Source organism: Lepisosteus platostomus, chromosome 4, assembly GCF_059453375.1.
Source record: "Lepisosteus platostomus isolate fLepPlt1 chromosome 4, fLepPlt1.hap1, whole genome shotgun sequence".
In the NCBI taxonomy this organism is placed as follows: Eukaryota; Metazoa; Chordata; class Actinopteri; order Semionotiformes; family Lepisosteidae; genus Lepisosteus; species Lepisosteus platostomus.
Window position 1 is genome coordinate 52209125 of NC_142614.1, and position 25714 is coordinate 52234838.

The 25714-nt window shown below is 36.9% G+C and overlaps 1 protein-coding gene across 2 annotated transcripts in view; it reads left to right on the plus strand.

Annotated features, from left to right (window-relative positions):
* The window catches only part of fbn2 (fibrillin 2), a 115196-nt gene extending 91201 nt beyond the window's left edge, over window positions 1-23995 (plus strand). For both annotated transcript variants that reach the window (XM_088629828.1, XM_088629829.1), the window contains exons 47-65: window positions 90-218; window positions 369-488; window positions 1818-1943; window positions 3087-3239; window positions 3486-3551; window positions 4100-4225; window positions 4330-4449; window positions 5055-5177; window positions 6121-6252; window positions 6675-6800; window positions 11568-11774; window positions 12434-12559; window positions 12694-12816; window positions 15204-15320; window positions 15720-15848; window positions 16801-16920; window positions 18840-19071; window positions 21127-21298; window positions 21642-23995. In XM_088629828.1, coding sequence (XP_088485954.1) covers window positions 90-218; window positions 369-488; window positions 1818-1943; window positions 3087-3239; window positions 3486-3551; window positions 4100-4225; window positions 4330-4449; window positions 5055-5177; window positions 6121-6252; window positions 6675-6800; window positions 11568-11774; window positions 12434-12559; window positions 12694-12816; window positions 15204-15320; window positions 15720-15848; window positions 16801-16920; window positions 18840-19071; window positions 21127-21298; window positions 21642-22016 — 2822 coding nt within the window. In that variant the 3' untranslated portion in view covers window positions 22017-23995. The remainder of the gene's footprint in view (window positions 1-89; window positions 219-368; window positions 489-1817; window positions 1944-3086; window positions 3240-3485; window positions 3552-4099; window positions 4226-4329; window positions 4450-5054; window positions 5178-6120; window positions 6253-6674; window positions 6801-11567; window positions 11775-12433; window positions 12560-12693; window positions 12817-15203; window positions 15321-15719; window positions 15849-16800; window positions 16921-18839; window positions 19072-21126; window positions 21299-21641) is intronic.
* The last annotated feature ends 1719 nt before the right edge of the window (window positions 23996-25714 follow it).

The window sequence follows — 25714 nt, forward strand, 5'->3', positions numbered from 1 at the left end:
TACTTTCATGAAACCAAACCGCCTATTGCACTAAATACCAAAGATATGCAGACATATGTAAAAAAAATCATTTTTAAATTTCATTCTAGATATTGATGAGTGTAGGTCTTCCTATGGACAACTATGTAGAAATGGCCAGTGCATCAACAGTATTGGATCCTTCCAGTGCCTGTGTGAGGAGGGCTATGAACTTACACCTGATGGAAAGAACTGCATTGGTAAGCAAACACTTTTGGAAATAATATATCCTGCACTGTATTACACTGAGTAATTAAGAACTGATGTAAAAATATATTTCTTACTCTCTAAAAACTTGTTTTCCAAAGTCAGCCTAATAATAATTCACTCTTTTTTTTAACTTAAAACAGACATTAATGAGTGTTTGACATTACCCGGAACATGCTCGCCAGGAACGTGTCAGAACCTTGATGGAACATTCCGTTGTCTTTGTCCTCCTGGATACATTGTGCATAATGACAATTGTATTGGTAAGACCATTTTATAAATGCCCACTTGGATAGTAGTCATTACAGTCTTATAGGGGCGGCACAGTGCAGCAGTGATCAGTATTGCTGCATCACAGAGCTTGGGGCCCAGTTCTAGACTTGGGGCACTATCTGCATGGAGTTTGTATTTCTCCCCATGTTTGTGTGGGATTCCTCTAAATGTTTTGTTTTCCTCCCACTGTCTAATACTGGTACAGTAGGTTAAATAGCATTTGGGAAAATTAGCCATAGGCGTGTGCGTGTCTTTGTTTGTGTCTGCCCTGTGATTACCCATCCAGTGTGTATCCTGCCTTAAGCCCATTACTTGCCAGGATAGGCTCTGACTCCCTCACTACCCTGAGGTGGATGGATGAATAAGGGCCTCACCCAAGCACAGGGTGAGTTATTTGTTCACAGGTCACTATCCAACTGTGGCCAGGATTCTCCATGTTGTGGCTCACAGTTGACTGAGCAGCATTGAGGGTAGGGTGAGATTACTTGGCAGGGGCTTGGTTAGGGTCTCAGTGACAGAGCACCCCCTGCTGCCTCCCTGGCAGTTGAAGTCAGTACCATCTGTGAAGGTCATGATTTGAGGCCACTGCTGTATTAAAAGCTGTGAATGACTTGATGATGAGCAAGCCAAAGGAGTGCTCCTACACTTCCATACATGTCTGCATAACTGGAAGTCAAGATGTCGATAAAAACACAATTGGCTGTTTCAGAAATTGTGTTGGCATTACAAAAATAATTGTTGATTCCAAATTAAAGAAAAGTTCCAGTGTTGCGGTACAGGCTTACTGCCGCTGTATTGGTAATGTCAGACTAGTTGGCAAGATTCCAGTGGGCTACTTTCTGTTTAAAGTATGAAAGCAAAATTTCTTCCTGTGGTATGCTAACATTGCTTATATATGTGTGCAGTGTGGTTAGTAAAATAAATTACTGGTTTGAGTTCTGTATGAAGAATGTACTTATATTCCAAAAAAGGCCATGGATTGATTTCATCTGCGGTCTCCAACCATAATGTTTCTGTCTTTGTCTGGTTCCCTTCACTCTCCACTGACAATGAGGGGAGACAGAGTAGTCACTCTCACTCTTTTGGATTTAGTTATTGTGTGCCAAGCAGCACACTGATTCATAACTGTTGAAAGCACTGAAATTCTTTAATCAATTCAATACAGTTCTTTGAGAACTCCTTGAAGAGTCCTTGCTTCAATTTGTACAGTACTTTTTCTTTTCTTCTTTTTCTGTTGAACCCTTCGAAGTGGAAACCCTTCTCCGTGCAAAGAATGTGATCCTTCAGTTTACTGAGGCATTCTCTCTGACTTGCCCTAGATATCAATGAGTGTGATGAGGACCCCAATATCTGCTTATTTGGTTCCTGCTTCAACAATCTGGGAAGCTTTGAATGTGTCTGCCGGCCAGGATTCGTCCTATCAGAAAGTGGACGCAGGTGTTATGGTATGCAGCGACACTCCCAAATCTTGAAAAGATTATTGTGTTACTTTAAACATTCCTGATGCTATCATTGATAGATTTTGTCTCGAAAATGTACAGTAGTGTTTTTAAAATTTGCTGAACAACAATAATACATTATTCTATTAAATGCTTTTCAAAAGACTCAAAGGATTGTGTAATAATGCATGCCCCTGGGATGTTCTTTTGCCAGCTGTGTGGAGCCTTGAATTAAAAGACCTGCAACGGCCATTCCATATTAGAACAAGCATGAGCAACTTAAAATCTACTAAATATTGTACAGGAATCAATTTATTCTACACAGGACAGGAGTAATATGAGAGAGTAGTTTTAGTTAGCACACATGCAATATAGCTGAATTCTAGACATAGTGGAGGTTCTTACCTTTGTAAATTCCCCAGTATTTAAATTACACTATTTCATTCAGTCTCAATAAAATATATTAAACATCCATGTTTAATACTAGTATTTTGCTACTGCAAGAAATACTTGGGTACTGTTGCTGAGTTTAACTTGGAATGGCCCTGTGGCTTCATGAGAAATGTGTTTAGAAGACCATGTCAACCAATTTCTGCCATTTTTTTAGATGATTCCAAAATATAAATAACAAAATAAGATCAGGCTTATCATATTTTTTACTAGCTACCCTAGCTACCCTTGCCATTGTTATTTTTATATAATACAGGAGAAGCTAATTCTGTCCCATTTGAGAATGTTTCCTCGATTTAGGTCCATTATGGAATCAAACCTTCCCTATCCATTAAACATTGCCTCATTGTCTCATTGGTTTTGACAACGTACAGTATGTTAGCTATAGATAATGTATGCTTTGATGCTTGCAGTCTGTTAGTTTTGAGTAAATAATTTGAATTTAAAATAATTTAATAATTAACTTAGAGTATGTGGGTGTCCTTTTATAGTGACTGAGCAGATATCGACGTGCTTTGCTGGGTGAACTGGCACAAATATGACAGAGGAAAATAAGATGTTTTGTTCGGATCCAAAAGAGTAAAGCTTCACCAAGTACTGAGCATGTCAAAAATTTGTGACTGAATCCAAGTAGCGACTAAGTTCCCTCTCCAAGTATTTAAGACTTTTTCTGAAATCGCGGAAATGTTGCTTTTCTAGACACTCGCGAGAGCTTCTGCTTCACCAAGTTTGAAAATTCAATGTGTTCAGCGCCTCAGCCCTTTAACACAACCAAGGCTAAGTGCTGCTGCAGCAAGATGCCCAAAGAAGGATGGGGGGATCCCTGTGAGCTCTGCCCCAAAGAACACGAAGGTACAAGTCGCTTTTTTTCATTGCTCCGCCATGGAATACATTTCTGACTCCTCTGATTTCACAAGTACCGCTGACATCTGACGGAATTGAGGCTCTAAAATCACGTTTTCTGTGCATGTTAAAAAGATGAACAGATAAAAAATTCTAAGCCTTTATCAAACTGTGTCATCTAGTTTAAAGGTCTAACTTAAAGCAAAAATGAATTTGTATTTTATGCAATGTGTTACTTGTTTTTCCCATATGCAGTTGCATTCCAGGAGCTTTGCCCTTTTGGCTATGGTACTATTCCAGGAAAAGAAGATACTCGTGAAGGTTTGTTGACTAACTTATTTAGAACTTCTTGACTATTTATTCATTACATACTGGTGAAGAAAAGGACATTTTTTAATTTGCAAATGTGGTCAAAATGGTTAATAAATAATTTATTTTCAGATAAATGTCCTCCTTCTGTCTACAAAGAAACTGCTCATATGTAATATAATATAGGAACAAATAAATAGGTTTATTCCATGTTGAAAAGAGAAGAAAGAAAACACAACATTTCGGCTGTGTAGCCTTCTTTGGGTGTGAGCAAACCAAAGAAGGCTCCAGATGCAAAACGTTATGTTTTCTTTCTTCTCTTTTCAGCATGGAATAAACCTATTACTTGTTCCTTTGCAGCCTACACATGCTGACGCAGCTACCCACCTGAAGTATAAAATAATATATGTGAATATTCATATGCCACTATTTTTTTCAAATGGTTTTCACTGTCCACATAGTGAATATGTATGGAAGCATCAAACAAACCTGGGAAGAAATATGAATGTGATGTGCTGTTAAAAAACAATTTAAAACAATTTTATAATTTCAAATTTTAGATGTCAATGAGTGTGCAGAGAATCCTGGTATCTGTTACAATGGACACTGCATCAACACAGATGGATCGTTCCGATGTGAGTGTCCTATGGGATACACTCTGAATTACACTGGAGTGCACTGTGTAGGTAGGTGGCTTGATTAAATGTCTTGTTGATTTCTTCCGATTTGGAGACGTGTCCCTTTGCCCCCTTGTGTGCTGTGTGATGGAGCTTTTCCATTTTCTTTGCAGACATTGATGAGTGTTCAGTAGGTAATCCCTGTGGCAACGGAACATGCACCAATGTGATTGGGGGCTTTGAGTGCAGCTGTGAAGAAGGATTTGAACCTGGGCCCATGATGACCTGTGAGGGTGAGCCACTTCTGTATATTGCTGGTCTAAAAGGGTGCTTTGGACACAACAGTTTGGTATAAATAAGTATGGATATATTTACAAGTATGACATAAGTATGAGTACGAGTATTTATAAGTATGACATGTTGTTGTGTGACCCCAGTCTGGAACAGAACCCAGGACCCTTCCAGCTCTAGTGTCCTGGGTTCTATTCCAGTTTGGGGTGCCTTGTCTGTGGAGTTTGCATGTTTTCCTCATGTCCGAACAGCAATCTAAAGACGTGCTGTCTGGATTTTTTTTTTGACATCGCTTACTTCTGTGTTGCGCAGTGGTCACAGTTTTTAGATCAGTCGATTCATTCACCTGTGTAAGTATTCAAGGCCTAAATCAAAACTATAACTAACGTGCTTCACACTCATATGAAACCTAATGGCTACTGTACATCCTGTTCACCTGAGTTTTGTGTTAAATACAGAATAGTCAAGAACTGTTTTTTTTTGCTTGAAATTGCTGAATGCCATGGCTGATCTTAACAAAGTTGTCAAATGAAAACAATCTTTTTTTTTCCAGTGCTTTTTCCAGTAGTTTGTGAACCATTATGTTATTGTTTTTCTTTCCTTGCAGATATAAATGAATGTGGCCAAAACCCTCTTTTGTGTGCTTTCCGATGTATCAACACATATGGTAGCTATGAGTGCACCTGCCCAGCTGGCTATGTTCTGAGGGAGGACAGGAGGATGTGTAAAGGTAAGAAATGTGGCCAGGATGTTCAAGCAAATGCCATAATTGTCACACTGAAGAAAATTATTATATAATAACTGTGCGTAGGCGAGTCCAAAACACCACTTCATTCTGTTCACTCTATAACATATTGCCTACTGACTTGAATTTGTAGTCTTTCTCTGGACGTAGAGATTATTCAGGCTTGTGTTCTGGACTTCGTGTTCCAAGGTTAAATTGAGTTGATTCTGTGTTACCTTGCTCCCCTTGATGACATTTATGCAGATTCAAAATTGTCTAGGCAGGAGTTTTAGAGAAGATTTTTCACATGATAATAAATGGGAAGTTGGAGACACATATTTTATCAGTGCTGCACAGTTTTGATGCAGTTTTAATCTGTAGTCTAAAAATCAAGTGCCATTTAGAATGTAGCCTCTTAGTTACACTGCCATTTTAAATGAGATTTTTAGATTTACTGTAGTTCAACAGGGTTGCTTAATTGTACTTAGTTAATCCTTTTGTTTTTCAACTATAAAAAGTATTGAAGACTTGTCATACTTATTTTTTGTTTTTGGCTTCAGTAATCCTGTGCGTATTTGATTATTTTTTTTTTGCTCCTTAGAATTAAAATTGGTTTAGATTAAAAAGCTTGCAGTGTGATGTTTTGCAATTCCAAGCATTCTGTTTGTAGCTCTTCGCCACCGGGCAAGACTTTATCCCTTTGTTGAATGATTAGCACACAAAGATATTGCACAATGAATCACAACTGACAAGAGAGACTTGCAGAAGAAAAGCTGCAATTTAAAGTTCTTACAAGGAGAAAGTAATTTAATTCCCAGCCCACCACTGCAGTATTTAATCGCAACATGGCTTTTAAACAACTCACACTTTTTACACCCATGAGCGTTTTTTTATGTAACCAGCCTATTTCAAATGCTTTATTGAGCCTTAACCATTTACTGTGAAACAGACCTTGATGAATGCTCAGAAGGGTTCCATGACTGTGAGTCCAGGGGCATGGCTTGTAAGAACTTGATTGGCACCTTCATGTGTATCTGTCCAGTGGGAATGGTACGCCAGCCAGATGGAGAAGGGTGCCAAGGTAAGAATCCATATTCTGTTTTGAATTTTTGTTGTTGTTGTTGTTGTTGTTGTTGTTGTTGTTGTTGTTGTTGTTGTTGCAGTTATGTCAGGTGGGTGAGAAACTACAGCAGTAACTGCAGTTAAATTTAGAACTCAATCTGTGTTGGATAACAGCAGTTCCTGAACTCAGCAGTCTATGGCTTTCAGTCTGTTACTTAATTTAAGTACAGTATTTGAACAAAAATACACCTCGTTTTGGTGTCCTTAATTAGTTGATAAATGAAAAATACATACAAATCCTGCAGGAATACAGCCCTTGAGGTTTGTAACTGAGCATATTTCTGTATCAGTTTTCAATGGATTGGAAAAATAGATTTTAACTCATTTTTTAATTGTATGATTTTTTTAAAGTAACAGATGATTGTGCTTTTGTTCTCATAGATGAAAACGAGTGTCGCACCAAACCTGGGATATGTGAAAATGGACGCTGCATTAACACCTTGGGCAGCTACATATGTGAGTGCAATGATGGTTTCCAGTCGAGTGCAACACGGACACAGTGCATCGGTAAGCATCCGTCTGTCTCGTTCTCCTTTATAAGAATAAAATGACAGCTTCGCCAGAGAATGATTTTAAATGCAGCAACTTTTTTAATTCCATTAAAAAAGACCAAGTAATGGGCCCACATTCTTTTGATAAGAAGTTTGGCTTCACTACCTATGGACTGAGAATTTTCTGACAGCTTTGACAAAACAGACTTAAAGGGAACACGTAGTTTCCAGACAAAAGGAAGTCATTAGGTCCACCTTGTTTATTTGTGTCTTGCCAATTTAACTCTAGACTTTTGGTGTATGTGCCGAGAAGCCAATGGTGCAAAGCTACCATTTGTGTGATTATGACCAAACGCCTCCAAATCCAACCCCAATAAAAGGAACGATATCCGTGCACCGCAGAACTCTGGCTGGGCTCAGATTGCCAGCCACACAGCTTCACAACAGGGCTGGGAAGTGGACAGATGAGCAGCTGCCTCTCTCCTATTGACACAACACGCATTCATGGGGAGCTCATTGCTAAATCATTTACAGGCTACCTAATTTGGGGTCAACGTGACTTACACGGCAGAGCAAAATTGGGGTGATATAATCAGTGCAGTTCTGCAAGGACCACTGCTCGTCCTTACTTAAAGTTAATAAATTAGTTAGGTTTCAACAATGATTATACATACTGTACATTATACACTTCACACAAAGAACACAGGTCCTCAATTAGTGTATATACTGTGCACACTTTTGGTTAAACAGGGTGACAACCATGGGGAATAGGCTGTTCAAATACTGGGCAGTTGTGGTTTTGATTGAACAGTAGTGTCGCCATGAGGCAAATTTTTTAAACAGATGGTGTTCTGGATGAGACGCCATCGACAATCTTTTCTGCTCACTTATTTAATCTTCAGGTCTTCAATAGATGGCAAATGACAGCCAGTGAGTCTCTGCACAGCAGACAGTGCATTGCAGTTTGCCTCTAGAATGGGCAGGCGTGTTGCCAAACCAAACAAAAATAGAAGCAGTGAGAATGCTCTCAATTATGGCTCTATAAAACTAAATGAGAATGGGCTGGGAAAAATTTAGATTTTTAAGTTGATGCAGGAAGTACAGTCTCTGGTGCAATTTCTTTGTGATGCTGATAACATTTGCATCCTATCTGTGGGTGTTAGAGATGGTTATTCCTAAAATCGTGAAAGACACAACTACTGTATAGTCACTACGACTTTGACTGTTTCTAAGAAGGTGGGCTTTGGAGGGACAAAAGTCAAATAACATTTCCACTATTTTGATAATATTGAGCTGAAGGTTGTTGTTGGCACACCATGTTACCAGACATTCACTTCCCTTCTGTACCTGTGTATCATCCCCATTGCTTATAAGACCCACCAGAATTTTGTCCTCTGCAAAGTTGAGTAGTCTGACAGAGGGGTTGCTGGTGGTACAGTCATTAATATACAGGGAGTAAAGTAATGGGGACAGCACATAGCCTTAAGGTGCATCAGTGTTCGAAGTTAGCAGTCTGACAAATAAGAGCCCATCTACACACATTGCTTTTTATTAGTTAGGAAGTTTGTGGTCGACTGACAGGTGGGTAGGGGAACCTTCAAATGAGAGTTTATTGAGAGTTCTGGGATGATGGTGTTGAATGCAGAGCTAAAATGAACAAAAAGGAGTCTTACATACAGTGTGTGCCTGGAGTTTCCAGATGTTGAATCATATAATGATCTAATTATGTGGTTTGATTATGACCACATTAGTTGCTGCAAACACAATAGAGTTAACAAATTAAATTCAATCAGATTAAAATTCAAGATTGGGCAGACACCTGTCAGATGTCATTAAATGTCGGCATGTTCATGATTTTGCAGTAAAACGATACAAAATGGCAAAAGGTGAGCTAGAACAGACTACTGGTTAAAAAAGAGTTAGGTGTTGCATCTTCTAGATAATGTGGGAAAGCAACTAAAAAGTCAGACAAATTCTAGGATATATAATTAAAAATATATATTTAAAAGAGTAGACCCAAGATTAGTTTCAAAGGCTTTATTATTTTTGCAACATCCATGTCAAATAAAATCAAACCTATTTGCACAGCCCTAACTAGGATTGCTTACCTTCAGCACAAAATAATTTTGTATTTTGAAAATCTGATCTGAAAAATCCATATTAACTTACTTATTTTGCTGTCAAATGTGCACCTATCATAAACCTCTTAAAACTAAAAACAAGTCTAGTACATTAAAGATTGCAAATTGTATTTTATCAGCAAACGCAAGCAATATGGACAGCAGCCATATCACCCTGTTACTCACAACTGGCAACCCACTGAAGCTAAGCACGTGTGAGCCTTGTCAGTACCTGGATGGGAGAAAACTAACTCCTGGGAAAAACTAAGGGTGCTGCTGGAAGAGGTGTTAGTGGGGCCTAATGCCCCAGTATAGTGACGGGGACACTGTACTGTAAACAGGCGCCGTCCTTCGGATGAGACGTAAAACTGAGGTCTTGACTCTCCGTGGTCATTAAAAATCCCAGGGCGTTTCTCGAAAAGAGTAGGGGTGTAACCCTGGTGTCCTGGCCACATCTCCCATTGGCCCTTACCAATCATGGCCTCTTAATAATCCCCATCTATTAATTGGCTTCATTACTCTGCTCTCCTCCCCACTGATAGCTGATGCGTGGTGAGCGTTCTGGCGCACTATGGCTGCCGTCGCATCATCCAGGTGGTGGAGGGGAGTCCCCATTACCTGTAAAGTGCTTTGAGTGGAGTGTCCAGAAAAGCGCTATATAAGTGTAAGCAATTATTATTATTATTATTATTATTATTATTATTATTATTATTATTATTATTATTATTATTAATCACAGTAGTTGGACTAAATTAATTGAGAGGAGTCTAATTTTAAGATGAATACAGAATAAACAAGCAGCTAATTAATAGACAATTATCATTTTGTATGTTAAATACAAACACCACAAAGGAGCAAAACATGTTAGCAAAGGGAATACTTTATCTAAAATGTATAACTATAGTCTCTCATGATCAGATTGGAACTAAACCATATTCAAGTCCGTTTTTTCATTCCTAACATTCATGAAACTTCTCATTAAAATCCATGAGTTTCAGTGTTTCATTTCAGCAAGTTGCTGAAAAGGTTTTTGATCAAATAGAGTGGCTTTATTTAATCTTTGCATTGTCCAGATTTGCACTGGGCGATAAATTTAACTTCTTGGGATTGTCTTTTATACCTCTCCCAAATCGTATATCTGTCCAAACACAAAATGGTCTGATTATTTCATGCTGTCTCATGATACCTTAGCCTGCCCTGTGCCTCCACCCACCCCTGTTCATTCTGGGAATTGAACCCATCTGTTTCCCTGAGAACATTGTCAGTGTTACAATGGTGAGATGGAAGGGTCAGAAAAGTACATTTCTTTATATGCAGAAATTTATCCTGTGACTCTACATATCTGCTCCAGTGATCTGTATCCCAGCTTTTTGTATTTTGGTTACTTATTGTATCTTGAAGTAAAGTACATTTCCCAAAAAGTGAACTCTTTCCAATTAAGAGGGCAGAAAGACATAGATTCCAATTTCCATGCTTTTTTTCCATTTACAGGCCTTACATATTTAGGTATTTATATCACCTGTTGTCTCTTCCCTTTTTTCCAACAACTGTAGCACCTTGACTGCCCAGACCATAATAGATTTCCAAAGATAGACTGCACTGCATTGATTTTTGGTGGCAACATATACAGTAATACTCCAACAGCATTTCTTTATAAGTTTCAGTGTATCTCTTTTTTGTTCTGAAGAAAAATATTCTCTTGATTAAGTAATCACCAATTTCATCTGGCAGAACAAACTCCTGTATGTGTCTGAAAATCATTTTTACAAAATAGATTATAGTTTAGATCTAACCTAATTATTTTTTTATTTGGTTCCTCATGTTTATAACTGGCACCATCACAACTTTTGCAGAATAACCAGTCCTCCCTGCCTTAGTTTGCTCAGATCTCTTTACCTACCAGTAAACATACCTCTAATCCATCCTTTTGTTTAGTTAACTCTCAAAATTCGATTTCAGTTGTGATCAGGTTGAAACTCAAACCATTCTGATTGAACCTGTTACAACAAAGGATCCAGTAAAGGTTTTATTTCTTGCTGAAAAGAGAAGCACAGAAACACAACATTTCGGCTGTATTAATTTCCTTATTTATTCCTTAATTCGTTACTTTTCTGACATAGAGTGACCTTTAATGTTTTATTGTCAGTACAATGATAATGCCTTTACCAGCTTTCAAAATATCTATGGTGAATACTGTACTGTACATTCTGCCTTTTGCTATATAGTTTCAGAATTTTATGTCTTCCTCTTTTCAAATAAGTTCTCTTTTGAAACCTGTGAACTGTGCGTTTTCCACTTCAGTCCTTGAATATTTATATGTAATTATATATAATTATATTTATGTTTTTCATAGATATACCACGATGAGCTGGATATGAATATCATACAGTAGATGGCTCCTGGAAGAAGGGTCTATATTTGAAAAACTTAGCAATGTTTTATACCAGCCTAATTCTAATTTTAATTTATTCAAAAAGGCTAATATAATCTATTTCAGTTCAAAGTTCTTCATTTTGTTCACTTGTCTAAAGACTAAACAAACTAACATATATCCTGAGAAAAGAGAGAGGTTAGCAAGTCCACAACTTCCCCATGTTTTGGTTTTGTACTGTTGTCTGTTTTAGGCCTTTTGTCTCTACTATGTCTCAATTTGTCCCTCACAGATTATCGAGAAGGTTTCTGCTTTACTGAAGTGCTTCAGACTATGTGCCAAATGTCCTCAAGCAGCCGTAACCCCACAACCAGGTCAGAGTGCTGCTGTGACGGGGGCCGAGGCTGGGGTAACCAATGTGACCTCTGCCCCCTGCCAGGAACTGGGCCAAATAAGAAGCTCTGTCCCCATGGCCCTGGCTACACAACAAATGGCACAGGTGAGGAGACAGGCTGGGGTGCTGATGGCTAAAGGACTGGAGTTTCTGGAAACCTTCAGAAAGCTGTATACACACTGATAGTGTTCTGCCTTGCTTTCAGTCTCAACTCTTTCTGAAACAGGTGCATTAAGGCTCTCAAATATTGTGGTGCAAGAAAACAACAACAGAGTCTCCCAGCAGGTTCAATCCTAACTTGGATTTGAACCCTCAATTTACTTCTGTTCTTTTAACATAGGCTGCTGATCATGCCTGGATTTACAATGTTGAACCCAGTTTAGATTAATTTCACAGTTGCTTAATTAAAAGCAATCAGATCCTCACAAATCAATTAACACAGACAACATATTCTGTCTACATTAATTTCTTTGACATCTTTTCTCTGGAATTTTATTTCTCTTTGGGCCTTAGGTGTGCATTTCTCATTTGCATTCTTAATTTGCCTGCGATAATTAATTCAGTGCAGACTTGTATTTGGAAATGTTATTTTCCAATGTTTAGCATAACATAGGAGACATTTATTCTATTGAAATATGCTATTATAATTATTTTCTGTTAATATTAATTCAAATAGCTATTATTTTCAATCCAAAAACAGTAATGAAAATTTCAGAAGCTGTTGATCTTGAATGTGATTCAGATCTGGTTATACTTATGAACAGATATAGATGAATGCAGAGTCATGCCCAACTTGTGCAAGAATGGACAATGCATCAACACCATGGGATCCTTCAGGTGTCACTGCAAACAAGGTTTTACCTCAGATATCAGTGGAACATCATGTGTGGGTAAGTGACTTTACTTTCTGCGTGTTCAGCTAAAATGTCTTTCTTTGAACTGTGCTTGGTTGTGTTCATTTAGTTGTTTCTCTAAAGTCCATAAATGAATCCAATTATTTCAAACATCTTTTTGTGGCTTTCAGATATGGATGAATGTGTCCAGTCTCCCAAGCCTTGTAACTTCATTTGTAAAAACACCGAAGGCAGCTACTTGTGCTCTTGTCCCCGTGGTTACATCCTCCACGAAGATGGAAGGACCTGCAAAGGTAGTTTTCTGCAACCTGAATTTTATTTTTTTAGACTGCCATTTTGGCTTCAGTTCATGGGTCATCATCATCATTTTGCTCATCTGATGCATCTATGTTTCTTATTTGTTAAAAGAGGTTGATGATATGTTAAATCTATTATATATTGTGTTGTATATATTACCAGCCAGCAAAGCTGATTTCCCACCTTGGACAAACTTCCCAAATGGCTCCATACATAAAACAAATTATCCTTGTAATGACGTGGCAAGGTGGGAAAAAAGCCACATCTGACAGAGTCCAAAAGCAAGGTGTTAAAACCACAACAGATGAAAAAAAGGGGAGCCACAAAAGAAAAGAAAGACAAAAATATATCCAACAGGGCTGTAGAGCAGTAGTAGCGAGGAACAGGGAAAGCGCAGATGTAAGAAAGCAAATGCAAAAATCATTTTTACTAATGGTGAATTGTTTTCAAACTATACCGATCATAAGAATTTTTTTTGTTAAAGAAGCACTTTTTTGTTTCTCTCGTTAGTTGTTGTGTTGAAGGTGTTGTATTGCTGAAGAGCTATAGGTCTACAGGCTGCTCTAGGGCCAGAAATGTGGCCCTCCACACATTGTAGTGTGCCTGCCATTGAAGTCTATAGATCCTGTGCTGTGGTCTCTTTTTCTTCTCAGGTGAAATGTGAATGTGGAGAGTAGGGTGATGTGGTTAACATGAACTGCAAAATTGTGATGAGAGGGGGTTCTCAAGTCTCACATAATGCAGTTTGACTTTAGCTAAACAGAATGAAGCACTGCAGACAGCAGCAACCTTTTCAGAATCTCTGTTGAAATTAATCTTGGTATGGTAGACAGTAAGAAACAGTGAAACTCGAGCAAAAATGTCAAAAGTGGTACAGTTGACTCCAGATTTTTATTTGCTTGATTTCAACAAGCTATCTCTGTGTGGTACAATATTGAGATCACAGGCAGCAAAATCTAAAAAGGTCTTTGAAGACTAACTCGATTTGTAACAGTTGTCATTATGAATTAGCTGGGTTTTGATTATAGGTAAGGTTTGGTAATAAGTATTAGATAATAATATCTGTGCTTCAGCATAAGATGCAATTACTCAGCATTACTGCAATAAAGTCTCAGTGTTGTTTGCAGTATATTCTTTTTAAAGTAGGACTGCAAGTTTCTTGTAAACTAAAAAAAACATTTAATAATTATTGGTTATTGGATATTTTGCAGTGTACAAATCTAGCAGAACATCAGCTTTTTAATTTATAGAGTTAACTGTACATTAATTTTCTTCATTTTAAACCATTTAACCTTTGTTAATTTAACCTACTTTTAGCAGATTAGTGTATGTATGATATTTTTATAATTATCAGAACAACTGCAATGCATTAAGACTTTCAATGAAATATTTTCAGTAAATGTGAACTTTCAGTCACTCCACCTCTTTCACCTTTGTCCAAGGCATTTCCCAATTTCCAGACAGCTTTATGATTTAATGCAAGAACAATGTATACAATTATTGTCAGTTATTTCCATGGAAAACTCACTGGTAAAACACTTAGCAGCAGTGTCAATGTTAACCTAAACAAAAAGGAGCAAACCTGTAAACCTTAATAGATGGAAACTCATAATAAGTCAAAATATAAAATAATTGATTTTACAGATTGTATACACTATTTCTTTGTCTTAAAAGTAAACAAAAAGTAAAAGGTAATGTTTCAAAACATGTATGAAATGGTCCATTTGTGTTTAAAGTTCCTTGGATTCTGTTAATTATAATGTTCAATTTTTTTGAATAATATTAAAGTTAAATGATTGAGTGGTCTAGGCAAAACTTTAAACTGTAGTAATAACTTTCTATTACATACATAGTACATTACATAGTATATTAATTAAATGTAATAAAACAAGGAACAAAGTTGCCATTCTGCTTAATAATGGGAAGGCACGGCAAAGTAAATTTTTTTACAAGACTGCATTTTACAGAAAAGATAGAGAAAGGGTGAAAAAAGAAAATATATAAAACTTTATGAGCACAGTATTATCTTTTCCAGGAAAGGTTGGTGAACGAAAGACAGACAAAACAGCATGAATTACTTCAATAGATATGACCAGACATTTTAGAGTAAAAGGAAGTGTAATACAGTTTATGGCATGGATACAGTTGTGATCAAAGGTCTTTAATCAGGAGAAGGGAAATGAGGCAGTGAACCAAAATCAACAAAAGTGCTTCAGTAAGATGGATATCATGTACTGTAGCTATCCAAAATGAATAGTCAAAGGGTCAATGTAAAAAATACTAGACAGGGGAAAAAAAGCTTTAAAATTGAACCCTCTTATCTGTTCTTTACAAGTGTTTTTAATAGCGATAGATTTTGAATTGTTGCTGTCATGCATTTCAGATCTTGACGAATGTCAGACAAAGCAACACAACTGCCAGTTCTTGTGCGTCAATACCATTGGGGGGTTCACATGCAAGTGTCCCCCGGGATTCACACAGCATCACACTGCTTGTATTGGTGAGCCTTTCACTTTGTACTCCATGTTTGTTGCAAACTACCTTTTAGTTTTAGTAATTTTTCATGTTTCAGCTACGTAATACTGAAGAGACATCCAAATCCACTTTGGAAACTTTTAGTATTCTTTTGTCAATTCAAGAACAAATATATATTAATATTTCAAATTAAGTGTTTTTACTGAAACCACAGTAGCTTTCTGAGGTTAGTCTTCTGACCGTATTAATTCAGCCAACCTAAGGCAAAAGTGTAATTTAAAAATATATTCGTATTTTACACTCCTGTTTAAATAGTCATGTCATGAGATTTTGAAGAGGACGTTTTGGAAAGTAACAGTAAAATAGTATAGTAGTGTGGCAAATGAATGAGAAAATTCAAATCCCTGATCTTTTTTTTGACCAGATAACAATGAGTGTGCCTCCCAGCCTTCTCTTTGTGGTGCAAGAGGAATCTGTCAGAACTCTCCTGGGAGCTTCAGTTGTGAATGTCAGAGGGGGTTCAGTCTGGACTCCACTGGACTCAGCTGTGATGGTACAGCTTAATATGGGCCTTTAGATATATTGTTATGTTTATTATACTTAAATGTACTGTACTACTGTATGTTTTTCATGTTATTTAGTACACTGCCAAGATTACAACACTTAACTTTTAAGTTTTGTTGTTTTTCTTTTGTCTTTGAAATTGTGAGTGACATTCATTTATTGTTTTCCCACTTTTAAAAACTCTGTTTTGAGTGTGCAGCAGTACTTTCATGCTGTTTGCCAAACCTCTTCTCCCATCACCAATTGATAACATTAATAACCTGTAAGATGTTTCTCTGAATTAAGAAACTAGAAGAGGTTAAAAAGTCCTAAACAGGGCTTGCTAGTGGCTCAAACAGCAAAGGTGTCCATTCCAGCTCAGCTTGAGCTCTTTGATCCTGGTGTCACAAGTCCAAGCCTGGGTTATGTCACTAGCCGACTGTGACCAACATTTCCTTCACAGCTGGCTGGGTGCTGCAGGTAAAGTGAGATTAGTATTAGTCAACCAATGTCTCAGTGACGTGGTGACCCCTGTGGCTTCCCAAGTACTTACAGGGTGGTGCTGGTAACGTTTAGACACCTCTCCTCCAAATGGCTCTGAGCCTCCAGTAATAAGTGTTGATGAAAAGATGCATAGCTTCTTGGTGGATGGGTCAGAGGAGTCAGCCCAGACTTCAAAATCAAGGAACTTGTGGAACAAGCGAGTGTTTTTTATTGCACAAAAGAGCTATAGAAACAGCTTCAGTGAAGCACAAAATCCAGTCATTTTCCTAAGCAGGATTAAAATTCTCTGTCGATCAGGTGACAGACAGTTGGATTCACTTTAATGTTTCTCGAGCTGCAATTGAGATTAAAGAATGAGTGCAGGGTCAGAAGTTGAAAAGGGGGCAGATTAACCACAGACGGTAAATGAATGAATCTGAAATCTGAAGTCATTTTTTATCCTCTTTCCTGTTGGGCAGATGTAGACGAGTGTGTGAGCAACCACAGATGTCAGCATGGCTGCCAAAACATGCTTGGCAGTTACAGGTGCAGCTGCCCTCAAGGTTACATCCAACACTACCAGTGGAACCAGTGTGTTGGTGAGTGATTTGATGACTTCTTGGAAACACTTTACACGGGATAAATATTTGTTTCTTTGTTTTAACATGCAGCATCACTCCTGAGGAATTTTGCTCTCATCCAAAACTTGATTCCTTTTCTTAAGAACGCTGACTTAAAATATTAATGTTGATTACTTTAGTCTGCTCTGTGGAATGTTGTCTCTTACTTAATTGTTATGTATGAACTCTTACAGTATATTTCAGTTCAGAAAATGGGGAAGATGGAAATCACCCTGTTACTGTTTTCTGGTACCTTGAATACTGAAATTTGTTATTCTTGTTGTTTTTTGTTATTCTCTCGTGTTATACTGTATTGTACTATATATCTTATTATATTAGATTTTCATTAAGGACTGAGCTGAAATGAAAATCTGCTAACACACCAGCTCTCTAGGACTAGAGTTGAATCCCCTAACTCATTCCAGATTCTTCAAGAAAGATAATACCTCATTTCCACTGTCTGTGCAGCTTGGCTAGAGCACACAGGTTCAACGTTGGCTGTGCTAAGCCACAAAATCGAGTGATTGTGAGTTTATTCTAAACATGGGGAAAGTCGAGAATTCTTGTCCTGTGGCAAGGGCTTAAGAAACAATGTTCTTTAAAAACTAATTTATATCTTGTGATAATAGTTTGGTGCATGACTACATTTTAAGCAGGATATTTTGAAACTTGACTGGAATTTAAGCTTGGCTTTTAAGGGAGACAAATTAGTGTGTACTGTAAAAGAAGCATTCATATCAGTACTTAATTGCTGTGTGCAGCTACCGTTTATTAGTGTTAAATTGATCCCAATCCCTGTTCAATTTACAGATTATCAGTTTCATAGATGTTTTAGTAGAAGTTCATTGCATTCAGTGTAAAATGTACAGTATCATTAATCAACAGATTATAAATGGCAACTTTAATTTTTGACTACAGTACTAATGTGACCCCCCAACACAACATATCATCATTAACTGCACAGGCAGGGTGTTTGTTCTTAATTTAATTTTTTATTAAGGTTCTTGCTTTTTAATAACATAATTATTAAATTAAAAACACCACCTTAAGCAAGTAGCATACTTTTTAATAAGCTTGCTTTTTATTGATACTTAACCAGATAAATCAATTACAAACCAATTTTCATATAGAGTTATGGCCTGGAGACCCTTTTATACAGCTGGACAGTTAGGAACTGTTGTTCTTGAGCACAATTATTAATAATTAATTTTTCTGGGTTTTTTTTAATGACAGAGATACACCAAAATATATAATTTACTTTCTGAGGGACTTGATAGTTAGAAATGTGTTGATATATATATATATTAATGCAGTATAAATATATATAACAAATATTTTGGTAAAGCATCTACAGCTGCACACTTAGCCTTGACTGAAGAATACACATTATTTGACAACCAAATCAAATCCCCTTTATCTGTGCATCATCACAAAAAGTCTTATATAAAAGTTTCAAGTTTCAGTACATAATGAAAAAGACAAAAAGGTTTCCAATATGCCAACCTAAAACTGAAGTGATCAAGGACTTTTGTTTTTGTTTTTGGCGGGTCAGTGATGGTGGGGACACAGAAAAAACTTTCTCTCCAAACAAGAAGAAGCTAAAATAATGTGCCTATCCAGAATTGGCTTAAATGGATGAGTGACAACCCTTTTTTCCTTTCATGCTTTTTTTTTTCAAAGGAAGCATGGAATTTTCTAGTTTTTGTTTGTTATTTTGGGCTTTGTCTTTCATATTTCAGCACGGCAAGCTCTGTTCTGCTTGGAACAGCCTCAATAGTTCAGCAGTGAATTTTCTTGAACTCGTCCTATTGTGACAGTTCTGAATGCATCCTTTTGCAGTCTTTACAAACACAGAGTGTTTATTTGTATATTTAAATATGTGTCACTTCATTACACAGATGAGAATGAATGTTCCAACCCGAATACCTGTGGTGCTGCATCTTGCTACAATACTCTGGGGAGCTTCAAGTGTGCCTGTCCATCCGGGTATTCCTTTGATCAGTTTACTACCAGTTGTGAGGACGTGAATGAATGCTCTTCCTTTAAGAACCCCTGCAGTTATGGCTGCTCCAACACAGAGGGGGGCTATTTGTGTGGTTGCCCTACTGGATATTACAGAGTGGGACAAGGGTAAGAATTAATCTATAGCCTGTTATGCTACAGTACATCAGCAGAAAATTACATAGTGTTTATACCAAAACACTGTCTTTTTAGTTTGGCTAGTGATGACTTAGTTGTTTTTTTTAGTATTTTATGTGTTTTTGCATATGGCATAATATAATCATTGATCTTTTTCAAGAAAAGAACCTCATGCCATAGCATTATTTGAAACCATGATTATTAATCCTGTATACTGTATATTTAACTGTGCAGCATTATTCATACAAAGCATTTAAAAATTGTTTATTCCATGCTGAAAAGAAAAGTGACGCATGATGCCATCTGTCAAATAAATTATCTCCCTTCTGATAATAAAACCATATATAGTATTATCTAGAGGTTGAGACAATACTTACAGTATCTATATTAAATACAGATCATAATATAGAATGCATAAAAGGTGAATAAGGGCAAATGTTAATCCATAACACAGGACTGGCTGGGGCAAGGAACTACTGTATAGAGACATCCAAAAATGTTTCAACTAGAATGGAAGAGGTTAGAAAGCTGCAAGGGATATTTATAAGAAGTGGAGTCACACAGAGCCCAAGTGAGAAACAAAATGTAAAAAGGCCAGATAATTCAGTGCTTAAACCTAAATGCCAGGAAACAAAATACATGAGACAGAGGCTGCTCCATAATGGATTATTCTGTGATTCTAATTGTAAAATACCATGTAATTCAAATCCCAGAAACATGGCTAAACGAAAGTGATGGTGAAGAGTTACTTCCTCAAAACAGTTAGATTCTCAGCTTTCTGGAGAGATACAGACAAGCATTAAAGAAAAGGAATGTGACCTAAATCCATCCATGAGTCTCAGACTTAAAAAAAAAAATCAAAGGGAAGGGTACAGTATACTGCTAAGAATATGCTGCAGATCACAACATTCAGATGTCAATTACAGTACGGTGCATAATATAAACTCATATATAATGAAATCAGGAACATGTGTGTATAGGACGAAATGCTTATCATGGAAGGTTATTGATTTTCTCACATTAAGCAGGAAACACCATTAGGGAGGTGAAAATTAGGTAGTAGTAGATTGATTCGGGTTATAGTTTGGAATTCCTGCACACCTGCATTGATCTGAACTTTTTAAACAATCAAGAATGAGAAAAGCAGAGTTTAAAGAAGAAATAGGAAACTGTGGCCATAATATAGAAGGCTTAAAACCTTGGGCGGAGTAGTGGCACTGTGGCTAAGGATCTGTGCCTGTGGCCGAAAGGTTGCCAGTTCAAATCCTGCAGCTAGCAGAGGCATCCTACTCCATTGGGCCCCTAAGCAAGGCCCTTAACCTTAATTGCTCCAGGGGTGCTGTACAATGGCTGACTTTGCACTCTGACCCCAAGCTTTTCTCCCTGTCTGTCTTTCTCATGGAGAGCAAGCTGGGGTATGTGAAAAGACAAATTCCTAATGCAAGAAATTGTATATTGCTAATAAAGTGATCTTATCTCACCTAAAACATACAATAATATTGCTTTAATGCATGAGTTTGGATCACGAACTGGCTAATGGATAGTAAACTAAGTACAGATAAGGAGTGATTGCTCAAACAGGCATACTGTAGTATAATCAGTGGAGTACCTCAGGGATCTGTATGCTTTTCCTAATTCATATGAACAATCTAGATTCTGGTATACTTCATAAACAAGTGACATTTGCAGAGGATTAGCAAGTACTGTATAAGCTGCAAAGGTAATAAAAACTAAATTATTCAAGACTGGGGAAACACGTCAAGTGAAATTAAATTTGTGCACAGTCTAAATATAGTATAAGTGCAGAAGATTACATGTGCTTAGAAAAAATATAGGTCTAAGTTTAAGATAGATAAACACTGCTCTATCCACTAGTCGTGAAAGACTTCCAGTAGCTCACTCTGACAAAAGTCTTCATAGCACCTATCTTTATTGATTTTCCCTAAGCTTATAAGACCAGATTTACACCTCATCATAGCAGGTTACTATGTTTTTGCTATAACTGTTTCTCAGACTGTTATTGTTGTTTCTGCATGCGACATCCAGTCATTGTGTGTCTGGCATGGGATTTGGAAAAGGCCAGTATCTGCCTCTTGATGGAGAGGGAGATGAGGAGAATGCACTCTCCCCAGAAGCCTGCTATGAGTGCAAGATAAATGGCTTCGGCAAGAAGACTGGCAGGAAGAGGAGGAGCAGCAATCAGACTGCACTTGCTGAGGTCAGAACATCAGTTTTCTTGAGCACAGATCTTATTTACTGATTGTAAAATTTCAGCTTTCCAAAGACTTCTCACCGCATTGTTATATATGCTTTTAAAGTTAGCCAGCAGTCCACATCATTTGTTCAAGGAATGATTTCCAAGAAAGTCCTTGCTAAATATTTTTACATTCTCTTATGGAGCATTAAACAGACATCCATTGACCTGATAAAATCTCTTTGTTGTTGAAAAGTGAAAATCTTGTGAAAGTTTTATAAAAAGGCTCTGTTTTTGAGACCATGTCATAGCCTGTGACATGCCTGAGAGCAACAAAGAAAATCAAATTGCATATTTCCCATTATAGGACCAACCCATTAGCTTGGCAAGCTTGGATATTGACAGCCCATTGAACTTGAATCTGAAGATCTCGGAGCTGAATCCCAAGGAGCACATCCTGGAAGTCATCCCAGCCATCAAGCCTCTCACCAACCATGTGCGCTATGTCATCTCTTCTGGCAATGAGGATGGGTTCTTCCACATCCAGCAGAGAGGGGGACTGAGCTACCTACACACCACCAAGAAGAAAACCTGGCCGGGGACTTACACACTGGAGATCACCAGCATCCCTCTATACAAACAGAAAGATCTGAATAAACTAGAAGACTCTAAAGACAGAGACTATATGACAGGAGAGCTGGGTGAAAACCTTAGAATGAGGCTGCAGATTGAACTGCAGTAGTCACTTTTCAGCTGTTCCATTCAGAGATGAGTTGTTTTTTGCTACTCTTCCGGAATCCTGTTTGTCATTCATGAACACACTGCATCAGGAAAAGAAAAAAGAAACTTTAAGTGTCAGACTTTAAAAAAAAAACAGAGATGTCTCACATCCTTATTCAGGACTGCATGACCAAACTCCATGACAAGGATGTGCATGCCGCATCACGCAGGAGATATTTTATATTATTAATGAGGTAACAGTTGGTTACATGATTTGAGAAAGAGCAAGCAAAGTAATGGAATTCAGCTCCAGTAAAGTGAAGGGACAAAAATATGAGCCTTCTCTCCTTTTTATCTCCTTTCAACAGTCTAACATTTGAGGTGTTTTGCTATTCATATTTTTTTATGACATTTTTTAAATTTCTGGATAAATATTTATTTAAGTGCAGTAGCAGGGGAGAGATTGTCTGGTAAATTAAACTAATTTTGTGTGCAGCTTCCATATTTTGGACAACTACCCCCAGTTTTATATTACAAAGAATAAGAACTATTAAGGAGTTATACATTCATTTTTTTTTTCTTTTTATGACGTATCACAGTAAAAGTGAAAAATGCTAATGTACAGCCAATATTAAGCTAGAATCACTTCACTGATAACTTTGCAAAGAGGTTATTTTTTCCTCGTCTAATATTGACTTTTTTCATTTGTAGTGCCTTTTATATAAAAATCTAGAATATCTATTATATCTTACTGAGCCTGATCACCACACAGCATTCTCAAAAAATAGTATAGCCTAATCAATCAGCCTAAGGTCTAATCAAGTACTTGTTTTTAAAATCATTTGTCAGTTTAGCATTTGACAGAAACTTGTTTCTTAATGTAGGGTTTTCAGTCTCTGGTATTTCACAAGAAATATTTTCTAAAGGGGTTAAAGTAATGAAAACAAACACTTAACCCATTCTTCTCTATTTAGAATCCTTCCCTATATAGTTCTGGAAAATTTAAATATGCCCTGCAGAACGTCAGATCCCCATTCTAATGCTGAAAAGTGTTTGCTCATAAATAACTGAACTTTAATTTGTTGCATTTGAAATACAGTTTTTAACACCACGTTGCAAAGCAGACAATTGTATTCTTGTTAACCAAGGTTATATTTTGTTGATAAAAACTGGATTAATAAGGTGTAAACAGGCTTCAGTGAAGAATTACTGTGAGAAAAGCCTGAGCCGTTTTCACATTTTCCACATACTGTACACTATATTTTTGTAAAGTTAAATACATCTGTCATAAGGTCAAATACATTTCTATTATAGCAAAATGCCTTTACTGTTAGTACTGTCAAAACACAGACAGGTTTGTCAGTACTGTATTTAAGAATAACCACAACACCTCATTGTAAGCCAGGTACTTCAGACACATGAACTCAGTGTTGGCAGCTCAGACAATACTAAAACTGTCCATGGCTGTTTTCTCTCTGAAGCTCCACATGGTGCTTGACATTAAAGGTAGTACTGCTATATTTTCAAGGGTTTTAATTACAAAATTAACACACTAAAATGCAATGGCTAACTTTAAATTTTGAGAAATAGACAATAAATTAAATTCTTGGTACATACGTATTACTGTAGTTATATACATTGTCTTCATTTTACTATTAGTCTATATAGATGGTATGTACGTACAATGGATGCCTCTTAGATTCTAAAATATTTTACAGTAAAAAACTATGTTGTGTAATTCATCATCATCCTTCTAAAGGGGATTTTACTGGTGCTTTTCAGCAATGGTACTGTGAGACAAGCTCCATAAAACACTGACTGCAGTTTTACATAGCTTTGTTTTACCCGCGTTCTGTACAATGATACCAAAAATACTTAGCAAATGTAAAGATACAGTGATTTTTAAAACAATTTGAAAATCCTATCAAAACAGTTTGTTGGGACTGTATAGTATATTTGTTTCAGTATCAACACTACAATAAAGTGTTATTTTGTGTTAAATGTGTATTTGTGAATTAATCCTCTTTCTGCTAAAAAGAGTAAAACAAATCATCCAGCATCTTTATATTAAATATTTTGTGTTTTCATTTCAAAGAGCAGATGACATGTTTATGCAGGGAAAACCCTTAATTCAAAATGGAGTGAAAATGAATTTGAATGTCCAACCATGTATCTTTTCTATGTCCCATATGCAGCTGAGGTTAGATATATTACAAGCCATATTTGGCTGGCAAATGAACTTTTTGTGCCTTTAATTCATTTTCACTCCATTTTCAATTAAAGATTTTCCCTGCATAAACATGTCATCTCTTAATTTAATGTAATGATGCTGGATGATTTGTTTTACTCTTAGAGTCCCCCTTTAATCTTTTTGTACTAGATTAATTTATTTTAGACTTTCGTTTGAACCTATGAATATAGCTAGTTGCTCTTCTGTGGAATGATTCCAGAGCAGCATTATTCTTTGTATTTTGGAGACCAGTAGTATATACAGAATTCTAAATAAATTCTTATTAATGCCTTTCTCATAATTAAACTTATTACGTTCTGTGTCCTACTTTATACTGGTACTGTAGTTCCTTTCAGGGTTGCAGGGGCGTCGGAGCCTAACCTGGCAAGCAAAAGTCTGAAAGTTGTGCTGAGATCCATTCTGAGATTCTGATTCACCTGTGCCGAAGTTCAATTCCATGTTAATATTATAATGTTAATACCCAGCAGTCAAAGTATTTTGAGTGTGTTATTATTATTAACTTCATGCCTACTTGGGAAATCATGTGTTGGTATGTAGTGAGTAGGTAGATAGTCTATGTTCAGTGTTGAGAATATGAGAATAAGAATTAGCTTGTTCATCCTAAAGATGTTTGCCTTTTTCTGACCTTCAGTCAGGTCTACTTGAAATTTTCTTACTCTGTCAACTAAGATTAAGTTATACCATTGTTAGAGTTTTTGTCTGTAGAGTCATATAGCAGCCACTATACTACCAGAATTAATGACTTGAAAAATATGTCTAAACACTGTCACTTGTCTACCTGTGTATCAGTAGGTGGATTGTTTTTAGCTGCTACATCAGGCAGCTTAGGAAAAAAACACTTGTTATTCTTCACTAGATAGCAAGGCTATAATTCAAGGCTATCTATTTTTTAATTATTGACATCAGTAAGGAATCAGACCTAAGCAATGTTGCATTCTTACTTGAGGAATGTAGTCTGTTGCTAGGTTACATATACTTCATGTGGATAGCTGGGGTTTGGCTAGAGATCTAGATTTAATAGTTGGCTTAGGAATTCAGAGCATACAAATTTGATTTGTCTATTTGCAGAATGAAGTCTTGATTGACAGGAGCCGATTCCCACGTCTAATATGCCTGCAATCTGTAAATTATGCACCATGTGTCATATACTGAAAGACTCCCTGTAGATAAACTATAAAAATGAAAGCTGCCATAAAATCTAGTTCAAATATGCTGGAGGTGGAGCTGCAGGAATTGAGATCCACCGTAAGATGGAGGAATGGGCAATTTCCAAATTCTGGGAAGCATACACCCCTAATCGTCAGAACAAGAGCACTGAGAACTTGACAGAGAGGTGCTGTTCCAAGGATATCAAAAGCAGCAAAATACAGAAAAAAAAATCCCTAAAACCCTGTCTAACATCACATCATAAAACCAGAGGGGTTAAATAAAATGTATCCAAGCAGTAAGTGAAATGTGAGGCATATGAG